Below are 14,038 nucleotides of genomic sequence, written 5' to 3'. Positions count from 1 at the left end.
TGTACACTGCACAAGAAATGTGCACACAAAAAACGAACATATCAAAATGTTTGATAATGCTGGTCTCCCCAGACGCTTACTTTCTGAGCTCTGTGCTGTCATCCTGAGTGTGTCTGTGTATATCTATCACAGGTTGCTTCTGTAGATTGGCATACCTAAGACATGAAGGAAACATCTGTCAGCATTACACTGTGTATAGTGTGTTTTTGTATTTATGTGCTTACATGTATGGGCGGTTCTAGCTTCCCGGCCATCTCTGTACCTGTTGAGTAGGAGGTCCAGCACCTGCTTGGTGGTGGCGAAGGAGCGGTAGGTGCAGAGGAAGATGGTGACGTAGGTGGAGTCCTTGCCCCTGAACGCAGACACCATGTATTCCACCAGCCTTTCCAGCGTACCAGCCTTTATGGTGCGTATTTTACACGTCTCATACAGGCTGAGAGCAGAGTCTGTCTCCACACCCAGCCATCGCTGTCCCTTACTGGCCGACTGGTGCAACTGTACCTTCCTCAGGGTGATGGTGAAGACTGCCCCCTCTTCCACCTCCTCTCCGATCTCCTGTGTCGAGTTCTACAGGGAAAATAAGACAAAGAGATGTAATGGTCTGTCTGAAAAACATATACAAAAATCGGGCCTTCCCTCCCTCCCTACATGTGTGGCTATGAATAACAATACTGTTACATCAAACAGAGGTTGCTAGATACACAGCCCAACAACACAGGCTAAAGCCCATGCTTTACAAACAAGGAATTAACACAAGCTGCTTCCTCAATAAAAGAGGGGTCTGTACCAAACAGTGTGGTTGTTGGTTGTTGTCACCATTCCTTTTTCCTCCAGCTCTCCAACACAGAATGATATGGACAGTAATGGTATTTTCGAGGACTTTACAGTGAGCATCCCAGGCACTTGACCCAGATAGCCAAACAACATCGGTTTGACGACTGTGGCTTCCTCAGTGGGGTAGTGGTATGTACACTAATCAAGCATGACACAGGCATCAGTCATACACCTACTTATGCATCTGTAGCACATTATTCATCAGAACCTTTCGCTAGATAGCTAGATATACAGCAGCACCTCCAAAATACTTTCGCTGTTAGTCATAGCCTACTCTCACCTTCAATCACACAGCCACTCTGTTTTGCTTGGTTTCCATGGAGCTGGGCAGAGATTCAAATCCAGTTTGAGTGCTATATTACTAACACTCTATTTTAGAACAGAGGAGTTTACTGTACGTGGTTATAAATCATTTGTAACATGTTTGTATGGCTGTGTTTGAAAGCAGGCTCTGAGCACACAGACCTTGGACTCCACAGTGAGAGTAGCCCTTATCAGCTGAGCACACAGATACTGCTGGCCTATCAATCTAAACCCAATGGAACACAGCCCTGTTCTTGACATAAGGACAATCTTTCTCTCTCTATGTTAATGGAACAAGGCCTAAGAAAACTAAAATCAGACCTATTCAGATTCACCAGGTCTTGAATTAAACAAAAAAAATATATATATAAGATTATATATCGATTAAAGGGTTGTAGATAACATTTGGACTGTGTGTGAATGTATACTGTGGTGACCTGTGGCAGCCTGTGGCCTGGCCATGCCACACAGGACCTATTTACAACTGTAGAAAGTCAGGGAACTCTCAGAGGCTTTCAGAGACCAGGTTACCATGGAAACCAGGGGGAACTCCCAAAGACCCAACGGAACAGGGCATACATAGGGCCAGGAAACAGACATACAAGTGAGAACGGCTTCCCCCATTAAGCCTTGACCAGTCATTTCCCTCTCTGCCGGAATCATAGCTTAGTCATCAGACAGAGATTGTGTAACGGCATTCTTCCTCCTCTTCTGAGGAGGAGTAGTGAGAAGGATTGGAGGACCAATGTGCAGCGTGGTAAGTGTCCATAACGTTTATTTTTAGACATAAACTGAACACTATGAAATACAAAACAATAAATGTGAACATGAACGAAACCGAAACAGTACCATGTGGCAAAAAACACTCACACGGAAACAAACACCCACAACTCAAAAGTGAAACCCAGGCTACCTAAGTATGATTCTCAATCAACTAACAACTAACAACACCTGCCTCTGATTGAGAACCATACTAGGCTGAACTCAAAACCCCAACATAGAAAAACACACATAGAATGCCCACCCCAACTCACGCCCTGACCATACTAAAACAAAGATAAAATAACAGAACTATGGTCAGAACGTGAAAGATTGCATGTGGAGCCCTGGTAACACATACACAATAGTAGTATGCCTTTCATGGTCTTAATTCCACGTGTCTGTAGTTCTCACGGAACATAGACACCGACAAACACACACACACATACAATATACAACATGTGATTCAGGTAAACTAAGAAATAACTTTGTCACCAACCATCTTGTTGACAGACTTTTATTATTCTGGTTAATATTTTGTGAGTACTCGACTCAATCATATGATGATTTTATCAAGTGTTGAAATTCTACTTGAGTAGATGTTTTATTAAGTGTTGGATCTTAAGGTGATTTTATCAAGTGTTGATAGGCCTACTTGAGTAGATGTTTTATTAAGTGTTGGATCTTAAGGTGATTTTAAGTGTTGTACTTGAGCACACACTAATAGAGTGGCACCATACATTCTAATAAATAAACTTCCTTATTATGAAAATAAAAACCAAGACATTGACAAACAGGTACTGCGCTTTCATGAGAGAGTGATGATTAAGCGAGATACTAGACAATAGTGGGAAATCCCTATAGGGAAGAAAGGAAAGGAGCCTCACACGAGGAAGAACTAAAGTCCAATAAGTCATGCAGTTTATCAGAAAGCGAAATCCAACTGGTAAGTCAGTCAAAAACGAAGGAAAAAAAACTAGCCTGTAATGGACTGGCTGAGGACCTCTCCGTAACCACAACAACTGCAACATTTGAATGGGTTCCGTTTCACAAGATCACTTTTTGTGCAAGACTGCATCAGAGTAAAAACTTCTATGGGGAACTTCCTCTATCAAAGCATGTCAACAATGAGTGGGCATGTTAATGGTCTCATCTATGTATTGTACATCCCATCCATAAAAATAATCTATCTGGAACATGTGTTAGATTCAGTCAGTTAGAAGGCTTATGAATAGCATGTACAGAAGCTGTTGCCACAATGACCACATCAACAAAGCACCGATCTTTGGACTCTGAGGTAGTGTCAACAGAGGCATCCATCCTTCAGTCATCAGTGGAGAGATGATCAGTTCTATAAATGTGCCTGAATAGACAATGTCACATGGCACAATAACAGCTAATGCAAATGCATAGCATCGCTATAACCATCTACTTTTCATAATAGTATTTCAGTAGTGTTGATAGTGTTGGCTATTTGGAAACTGTTGGCCAATCCACAACTGGTTTGATAACGATCACTGTCTCCTCCAGCTGTTCAGGCAAGGACACATAGGAAGTCCCCACCAGAAAGAGATGCTCCAAAATAGAGTACACAACACAAACAATAGTGAAGTCCAACAGTGGCCCTCTAGCACAGGCAGCAGCTTCCTCTCACACACAACGACTGTAGAATGCCAATGAGATCATGAACCGCTTAGGATCACTTTATCTGGAGCAGAATTGTAACTTTAAACCCAAAATATACGCAAACTTTGCAGAAAATGTCCCATAGACATCAATTTATGATTTGCACAACACTTAGTAATGCAAGTGTAAACTGATTGAGCTTTTAGTAATTAGGAATGCAAGAGTGCATTATCTGCTTGACTTCCACATTCTCATTTGAGTGCCACACTGTAAGAGTTATTTTTTACATGTGAATTTAGATCAGGAGCTGTATCCACTAAACTTGGATTTTGAGTAGTCAGACAAACCAAGTAAGGCCAAGACTACCACTTATTTGGTATTATTAGGTCTAGAGAATTTGGAATAAAGTTATTTTCCAGGCTTCAGGCCGAAACATTCCACCCACTGTCTGTTTCTCTCATTCAACCTCCCTGAACCTCAGTGCTCCTCACCCTCTCACTCACTCTCCCTCTTTCTCGCTATCCCTCGCTCTTCTTTCTCCATTTTAATGATCTACAACAACAAAAGCTCCTCTATGTCTGTTTCTACAAATCCACCTCCAGTTTCTTGTTACAGGACTCAGTTAAGCTTCCGCCTGCAATCTGCAGTCTTCAGGACAAGATCCAACAAACAAAGGTCTCCTTAACATCAGCAAGACATTTCTAGACCTTTTCCAAACACACACAAAACAACAACAAAGTATGTAATTGACTAGTTAGAGGGAGAGTATGATTTGCTATTGACATATTTGGTTGACAAAATAATAGGTCCAATAGGCACACAACCCCATATGTGGAAATACACTTTAATTCCTAATATTTTCATTATTGCATGATTAACAATGCGACTTTTTGATCTGAACAGGCTTTTGGTCCTTCATATTTTACCAAGGAGAATTTGTGCCAGTTACACCAGTTTAATCTCTTGGGTTGCCCTAATAAACTCATGCCCCTAAATAAACAATTAGCTATAGAGTGCAGTACTTTATCATCAGAACCGTATATTTGTAACGAGTGCACTGAGAGTCGGGAAGCAAGTTCAGGGAGTGAGTGTTTTAATAAATAAAATGAACACAAAAAACACACCGACATGCTAACAGAGTCAATAACACCTGAGGAAAGAACCAAGGGGAGGGACAGATATAGGAAAGATAATCAAGGAGGTGATGGAGTCCAGGTGAGTGTCATGAGGCGCAGGTGCGCGAGACGATGGTGACAGGTGTGCGGGATAATCAGCAGCCTGATGACCTAGAGGCCGGAGAGGGAGTATATGTGACAATATTGGCTAGATGACTACGCATCACGGCTTTTGGAATAGGGCCTAAGGACACACGTATATAGTGATGACAGGGTGGATCCTCCTCACTGCCCTTGGTTGTACCACTACCAGTAATTTAACCTTTCAGAAGACAGAGTGACCATAACACTATCAATCTTACGCCAACAAGCCTGTGACACAGCACTACTGAGATAGACCAAATTATACTATATCTACAGTCTCTTACTGCTTCAGCTCAAGGATAACTGTGGTGGGGTTACAGGGGCCCTAAAGCGATCAATGGCCATTGGCTGAAGTGTCACATGAATTGCAGTGTCCTGAGTTTGTTTATACACAACTGAACCATTGAATCCCAATACTGTACATTCACCATACATTCTCAGCTGAAGGAGAAGAATGGCTGTGATTGTAGAGGCAGCTCCTAGCCCAATGAAAGAGGGGGATTAAGCATCAAGTAATTGTGTTACTAGAGAGGATTAGATTATAGGAGAGAGAGAGAGACAGAGGGAGAGAGAAATGTAGGAGTGGAGCCTGAATTGCCCTCTCTAAGCATGTGACATGTATAAATGAAGGAAACATACTGTCTTTAATAATAAAAAAATATTATAAAAAATAACATATCGTCTGAGTTCCAGCCTTTAGTTTCATAAGCTTGGTGAAAATAAAGGCATATTTTATTCTTCAGAAGGTTATTGAACATATTTAAAACATACATGCTGAAGTATATGTGCTTCTTTACTCTTTCCCCATATGCCTATAAGGCCAATACTGAGCATCAGCAGATAGTAAATTAAAACCAACATATTCCACTCTTTGGACCTTCCTATAGAATTTAAATGTGTCCTTATGCAATGGGTAGTAGGCAGGACACTCCGGACATATTTCTGGAACGCATGATACCAACCATAGGAAAACCCTGCCACATCACTATGAACTTCAGTAGGCCTAAACTCTATACATTTTAATAAGACACAAATCACGAGGCAACTATTACACCAAATGTTCAGTATAGTGACACATTAGCTATAGGACATAAGATTAAAATACTGTCTCGGTATTGATGGAGACTTCTTTACGCACAGTTCCCAAACTTACCTCAAATAGTGGTAGGTCAGGGTCCAAATGTGTAAAACTGTTAAGGACCACCGGGCTTTCGTCCTCGCCAACCTCCAGCTTTACCCCATCCCAAATATTGCGCACCTTCCATGTTCCAGCATCGAACATCTCATCGAGGTGTCCCGATTTGATGCTTTGCGCATCAGAGCACATCCCCATAAAGCGGACCATTAGTAACGGATACGATTACCGCAGTCAATAGATGTGACAACCTTTCTTTGTCGTACATCCATAGTTACTTCTGATGATAGGCTACAAAACATTTCATTTTACCAGAGGACCACACAGTAAAAAGTGAAGTACAGAGACGACGCTGGCTACTGTAGAATGCTAAAGGCAGGCGCCTCGACCTACTGTATTTAGAAATTCATGACTCATTGCGGAATGTTACTCATAGCTCCTCCTTTCTGACGGTACCCGTCCCTCTGTGAATGTTGTTACTATGAGGTCGCCGTGGAAACCGTTTCCAGATAAGGTATATTCAAGACTGAAATATTGGTCCTGTTAAAATGTTTCCAATGCAGATATCCATACAGGCAAGATGTATTATAGATATCACCTCAGTAGAAACAGAAAAAGGACAGAAAAAACTCAAGCGTAGGCTATAATCCACTAAAACCTTATAAATAAATATAATGAATAAAAAAACGCATCCGTGTTACAATTGGATGGACCATGGTCAGAGAACCACAGTGAGGGCAATTCCCTGGGATTTAGTGAGTAGAACAGTATAACTTCATTTAGCGCTGGGGTATTATAATATATATATATATATATATATATATATATATATATATATATATATACAGCAAACACATACCAATAAACATGACCGAAAACGAGCTCTTTAATCCCACTCTTCAGCCACTCTCAGCCCATCCCACCAATCACCGTAGACCGCCCTCGTTTGGTTTCCATGTGCCATATATTTTGAATTGTGACGTGTACATTCATTTTGAACCTTTCTAATCGCATAGTATCCACCGATTGTGAGCTAAAGATGAAAACCTTTCCAACGAGTGTTATTATATTATTGATCGATTGACTATGGCTTTCCAAATCCCCCAACACTGTTTGTAAGGTTCATTTTAAGTGAATGTTTTTTGACCATTCCTGAACCTGTGACCAGAAACAAGCTACATAGGGGCATTACCAGAATAAATTATTTAGTGATTGGGTCTCTTCGCAGCAAAATCTACAGAGCTGAGATTGTTGTATGCCCCGTATATACATTCTGTTGGTGGCAAGAATGTTGTATAATAATTTAAATGGAAAAACTCGGAAGTGTCGAAACTATTTTTTTGTATCAGTTCATATACCATGTGCCACGGAATCGAAAATCTCTATATTTTTCTATTTATGCCAATCCATTTCAGCCAATTTATATCTTTAATATATGTCAGACAAGTTCTCCACCTTCTCCTTCCTCCACTTCCCTCCTCCAATTATGTGGTAATTCTGCAATCAATTGGTTGTCATTTTGGATTGAGCAGACATTCCCATATACACTGAACAAAAATACAGTGTCTGTGACATAACTCCACCATCTCTATTAATAATATATTTAATAAATACAATACCATTTAAAAAATCTTTCCATAAAGAATGTTTATTTTATAAATCAATATATTGGAGTTTAAGCATAATATTTGTTGTAATATTTGTTCTATATTTTCTGGAGGATAAAATTGAAATTGTAACCAGCTTTGTATGGCTTGTTTAAGAAATGGAGATACTTTAAAATACGTTTAATGTTCAATTATATTACTAGTCGGAAATTAGAAGTGTAATCTGTATAAAGGCAAAACGGCCATTTTTGAAGGAGGTGAGGCATCAACTATAGCATTCAATACTTTTCGCATTTTTGAAAACAGCTGCTTATATCACAAGGATAATACGTTTTCAGTTCAAAGGAATGGTATCATTGGTGTTATTTATGCCTCTTGTATTCTGTGGATGAGTGCCCATGTCATCTCCAACATTGACTGAACAGACCATTTTGCTGGTATTTCTCTTGAGTGACACTCCCCTCTACTGGTCAGAATTGGAACACACTGAGAACCAATCTTTACTACAAGACATTGCAAAATACAATATTCAACAACATAAAAAGAAAAACAGGTGTGAATGTGAATTGGTTCATTCGCATCTGCTTCAACAACAGGGGGTGTTTTCCTCAATACATTCCTGAGTCCACATTTTCTCCCCTTTCCCAGCATTCAGCAGCACAAAATACAGATTACCAGTGCTGCTACGCTTCAAATTCACAAATCTCTGCCTGAACAGCTGTATGGGATGAGGAGATACAGAAAGACAGAGAGATAGAGAGAGAGAGAGAGAGAGAGAGAGATGGAAATGGAAAGTTGTCAGCCTGTAGGTGCAAGCAGTTGGTTGCAATCAATGCAATGTAATTACTCTGCTACCTTTTGCCCTGTGATGATTTAACAACAGTCCACCCTATTCCATTTGTCAGGCTTCCTTCTGGAATCAACAAATAGCAGTGTTGTTCTACTACGGCTCTGGCATATACCCCAACATGCTTAACTACTCTCTCAGGAGAGGGACTTCATCCACACATGCATGCACACATACAAAACACACAAACTTTGCATAATACAGGCAGCACACTTTACCTTAATTGAAAGCATAAGTTTTCTGACATTTTTAGCCAACCAACACACTCAACCCAGTGACCACAATTCCTGAGGTTGCTATGACAAAAAGGTTCCCATTATCCATAATTCAACAAGAATTACCAAGCATAAATGAATCCACCTTGAAAAGCATGCATTGTCATCAGCAAATCTACATGGTGGTCATCTGTTGACTAGGAAACTTGAATGATTTTGCTGCAATCTGCTGCTCATCAAATTGCTGTTGGGCAATTCCACTGTAACAGAATGATGTCACCAACAGCAAAAAACGTCAATCTGTTTCCAAACTTTGCATCTGCACTGTTCTTTAAGTAAATGTGTTTTTGTCAAATGTTCAGTGCAAAATTCTTCAAAAGTTGTCATTGTGCACAGAATTTGATGTTTTATTTAACTTCGTAATCATTGGTTTTTGATTGGTATAGATTTAAATGTGAAAATTCTTTGGCTCAGCATCAATCTGTTACTGTGGAATTGCCCTGTTGCTGATAATTCTAAGATCCGCAGCTTCAGACCTCTGCCATAGTGGGTCAGGGCCAGGCGGCAACACAGGCCATGGTGTTTTCAGTCTCAGGTCAGTGTTACATGAGTTCAGTCCTTGACCGCTCGTCTCATGACAAGCCCCTGTGAGCTAACAGACCCAGAGAGACAGATCTCACCATATAACAACAGGCCTTTATATCACCAGACAGACTGTTTTAACCATGAATCATGTGCAAGCTATTCAGAAGAAAGAAAAATAATGCTAGTTGATCACAACAATTCTCTGCGTGAGTTAATTGAGAGGAGACCCCGGCCTTAACCTTTTTATGACACTTGTCATTGTGTTTTTGGCCACTGGGCTCACCTCAGGTTGTGCAATTGTACTATCTGTAACCTACAACTGCAAAATACAGAAGTCTGAGCATATCGGACTTACAGTGCCTTCAGAAAGTATTCATACCCCTTGACTTATTCCACATGTTGATATGTTACAGCCTGAATTCAAAATTGATTAAATATATGTTTTTTTCTCTCCCACTTACACACAAAACCACATAACAACAAAGTAAAAATATATTTGTAGAATTTTTCACAGATTTATTGAAAATTAAAATTAAATATCTCATTTATAAGTATTCACACCCCTGAGTCAATCAATACACGTTAGAATCCCCTTTGGCAGTGATTGCAGTTGTGAGTCTTTCTGGGTAAGTCTCTAAGAGCTTTGCACACCTGGATTGTATAATATTTGCACATTATTCTTCAAAAAATTCTTCAAGCTCTGTCAAGTTGGTTGCTTATCATTGCTAGACATCCATTTTCAAGTCTTGCAATAGATTTTCAAGCTGATTTAAATCAAAACTGTAACTAGGCCACTCACCAAGACAACATTGAATGTTCCTAAGTAACTCCAGTGTATTTCACCTTGTGTTTTAGGTTATTGTCCTGCTGAAAGGTGAATTTGTCTCCCAGTGTCTGTTGGAAAGCAGACTAAACCAGGTTTCTCTCTAGGATTTTGCCTGTGCTTAGCTCTATTTCGCTTCTTTTTAGCCTAAAAATGTTTTGTAGTCGATGACAAGCATACCCATAACATGATGCAGCCACCACCATGCTTGAAAATATGAAGAGTGGTACTCAGTGATGTGTTGTTTTGGATTTGCCCCAAACATAACTCTTTGTATTCAGAACACAATGTTAGTTTTTTTGTAGTTATCCTTTAGTGCCTTATTGTAAACAGAATGCATGTTTTGGAATATGTTTTATTCTGTACATTCTTTCTTCTTTTCACTCTGTCAGTTAGGTTAGTATTGTGGAGTAACTATTTTGTTGACACATCCTCAATTTTCTCCTATCACAGCCATTAAACTCTGTAACTGTTTTAAAGTCACCATTGGCCTCATGGTGAAATCCCTAAAAACATAATTCCACTTTGAAATTATGGGGTATTGTGTGTAGTCCAGTGACACAAAATCTCAATTTAATCAATTTTAAATGCAGGCTGTAACACAACAAAATGTGGAAAAAGTCAAGGTGTGAATACTTCCTGAAGACACTGTAGAATAGAGTCAACAAAACCAAGCTATTGGATAATATGCCACTGTCAAATGTGAGGAACACACACAGATGCACACACACACATGCTCAAGCTCACTAAAAGCATGTATAACATGCTAAAAGAAGCTAAGTAAAAAAATATCAGATATCAAAGAAACTCACATTTCCCGGCGTAATATTAAGTGTATCAGAGTTGATGCCTACCTGTCTGTCTACCTCTCTGTGTCTCACAGTAATGAAGGCAGCCTGGCACATAGACTGAGTCCTACAGAAGGCTCCACTCCTCAGCAGTCCACAGGTCCACTGAGCCCACATCACTGCTTCCCTCAGAACCAGGAGATAACACTGGAGATGAAACCGGACCGGGATGAGCAGGGCTCAGAGTTCACCCTCCCCTCGCTCCCCACCCCAGTCACAGATTGGGTGACCACTTCAGGCCCACCCCAGTTGGGTGTTTACTTAAACAGCTGGGTCAACACGCACAGAACAATAAAACATTAACTTCTACTCAAAAATAATAGGGATTCCAAAAAGCCTGTTAATAGCTTGTAAGAGTGAATACACTGTCCCTATGTTCAACTGCACAAACCTTAACAAACTTTGCACTTTACTTCTCTGAACAGAAAATGAAATCACTGGCATCATGTTACCCTGGATTTCCCAGGGGTATTCCCATTCAACTAACGTTGTGACTCACTCATTTGTGAGGCAAAATGTATACAAAAGCTATTAGGCCTAACAAAATATGATTATGACAATTCTATATTTGCATCAGAAAATCAACTAATGGATTGACAAATGTAGACATGTTAGCTTTCAGCTAAAACGAAAGCAAAAATGGTCAGCATAAGCAGTTAAACCAAAAGTAGTGCCACTACCAACACAAGTACAGCTTCTTTATGGTGGAGTACGTATCGTTCGAACTATAAGTTACAGGTGTTTTTGTGGTGAATCTCTGATAAAGGTTACAGAGCCTAGTTTTATGGGGCGTTATGTGAACTAGAAGCTGAACAAGCTGAACAAAAAAGTCCACTAAGTCACATCGATATAGCTCTTAGAGGAACTTCCCCCTTACAGACGGAGAGGCGGAAGAAACCTTCCATTCAAACACAGTGAAATAACTCCTGCGAACCAAGCAGCTGCTAGCCCATTCTGAGGCACTCCTAGCTCATAGGTCTTTGCATTTAAAAATCATTTTACAATGCCAAAAGCAATCACTCTTAGGCCGTAATACCTTGAGGAGACAGCCTATCTAATAGCAGGGGAAGCATGGTCTTTCTGACATGGTCTGGGGTGTCGGCATGCTTCACAGCCGAAACAGTTGGAAGAGTTTGTGCATATATTATGATGACTTTTGTGATGTTTGTTTGTTTTGGACGTTGGTACGTTTTTCCCCGGTTGTTCAGGCACACAACAATTCTTGAGGCAAGCCGAGGTCGTTAGCTGAAGTCTACACCCCTTCGTCGATGATTGGTCAACAGTAGAGATCCTTCAGGAAAGTCTTTGTTGTCATTCAACAAGAAATGACTCATTTTCGTGCCCATTTTTTCATTTAGAAATACTACACCAAACATTTTTAAGACTGCCAGAGGGAAGACAACATTTTTCTTTAAAATGCCCCCAGTGCAATGATTCTGTTTTCCAATTTGTTCAACAGGTAATTGTAAATACATCCTAGACCAGCAAGCTACCACAGGGACCTAGTACAACAAAAACAAGTTCCTCTATCATTAAGTGTATGAGGGTGTGAGTAAGAAGAGTACAGTTAGAGCAAAACAGCTGTCACAATGAAACACACAGAGATGCACCTGTCACAGTCAGAAGGAACTAGAGACCAGATCACATAGTCTATTTCCAAACTCAGTGAATAACAACAACACTAAACCATCAGCAAGTATTACCATATTTATAGCTATGTAATAAGCAATAAAAACACATCCACATTCAACAGTGGGCATGATCAAACATGTGTGAGAAAAAAAGCAGAAGTGAATGACATCACAGGGGAATGGTTGCCTAACTATACTGTGAATGTGTGCCAGACACACTGAACAGCTGAACCCCCCACTCCGGTGGTAGCATACTGTAGCATACAAACAAGTCCTCTCTCTCTCAATCACAACCCTCTCTCTCTCTCTCACACACACACACACACACACACACACACACACACACACACACACACACACACACACACACACACACAACAGCCAAAGAGACTGCGACTGCCTCAAATTACAACAGATGAGCTCTTTCTTACCAGATCATCCAGTATGTTTACAGGGAAATCAAACATACACATCTTGACTGGCTGAGCCAGGGCTTTGTGAAAGCTGGAGAGGGACTTGGTCTCCATGCTGATAATTTCACTCCCAGAGACAGAACACAGAGGGTAGAGGCTCCTGCAGCAACAGATCGCTACTCTCCCTTTCGCTTTAACTCTCACTCTGCATCAATGACATACACACACAAACAAACGGGAACTTCGGGCTGCTGCTGACAGAAACAACACCACTGCAGACTGGAAGGAACCCCTCCGCTCCCTCATCTGCTTCTTCTAGCCCCTCTCTCTCTCTTTCTCTCTCTCTCGCTTTCCCTCCCTCTCTCCCTCCCCCTCTCACTCTCTTTTCAGCTCTACAGAGTGTTTCTCACAAGGGACTGTCTGTGTTCTCAGCAGCTGCCCAAGCCACTTTCTTCTATTTCATCCTGCTGTAGGTAGAACCCCTCAGCATTCAGCAGCACATTCAAACATTAGTGGCTGATTTTCCTTCCTCAGTAGCATTGTAATGTTGTTCGCACACCTTTTCACACGGACCACAGCCTACAGAAGTATGCAGACAGCAGAGAAAAAAAGTAATGTGAAATGCAGCAGGTATGCTCATTTCCCTCTCCTCTCTGACTGTGCTGCAGTGTAGTCAATGTTAACACTGGAAGCAAGGCTGCGTTGTGTAAAGAGAGGTGCTGAAAAAACAACACATCCAGGTAAAACAAGAGAAAATAGCTCTGGGGCAAATCCATGTTGCTATGTCGGCTGCTGTCAAGGCAAAATTAGAAGTGTTTGTTTGGCTGAAAGTGATACATTAGAGGTGCAATGTGTCCACACTCAGTCCACACATCTTTCTGCATGAAGTACTGCTCCTGTTAATGCCCCAGCTACCCTCTCTATTAGCTCACTAGGACTTCAAACAGAGAGCTGAACTCAAATGAATCACAGACATGGTACTCCATTTAGGTCACACAGCTTTTAGCTCAAATGGCTAAAGACTAAAGTCGCTTTTTACAAGATTAGACAAATAAGTTGTTTCTCCCATGAAAAAAGCATGTATAGACTTGGTACATTTTGATTTAAAACACCCTGTTTCATAATTTACAAGAGTGATTCACAGTAGCTGTTG

General features: G+C 40.6%; 1 protein-coding gene across 4 annotated transcripts in view; it reads right to left on the bottom strand.

Annotated features, from left to right (window-relative positions):
• The window catches only part of LOC110525507 (ral guanine nucleotide dissociation stimulator), a 29,219-nt gene that overhangs the window by 9,275 nt on the left and 5,906 nt on the right, over nucleotides 1-14,038 (bottom strand). Inside the window, exons 1-3 of one of the 4 annotated variants that reach the window (XM_021605678.3) lie at nucleotides 12,904-13,244; nucleotides 263-567; nucleotides 81-155 (exon numbers count right to left, since the gene is read on the bottom strand). In XM_021605678.3, coding sequence (XP_021461353.2) covers nucleotides 81-155; nucleotides 263-567; nucleotides 12,904-12,999 — 476 coding nt within the window. In that variant the 5' untranslated portion in view covers nucleotides 13,000-13,244. Of the gene's footprint in view, nucleotides 1-80; nucleotides 156-262; nucleotides 568-5,934; nucleotides 6,777-10,847; nucleotides 11,261-12,903; nucleotides 13,245-14,038 lie in introns of those variants that run through there. The other 3 variants (XM_021605676.3, XM_021605674.3, XM_021605679.3) reach the window with 3 other exon arrangements.

The sequence above is a fragment of the Oncorhynchus mykiss genome, chromosome 6 (genome assembly GCF_057628025.1).
Source record: "Oncorhynchus mykiss isolate SJ-2025 chromosome 6, ASM5762802v1, whole genome shotgun sequence".
NCBI lineage: Eukaryota > Metazoa > Chordata > Actinopteri > Salmoniformes > Salmonidae > Oncorhynchus > Oncorhynchus mykiss.
Note: the sequence above shows the minus strand (reverse complement) of the source record. Positions and strands in the feature narration are given on the sequence as shown.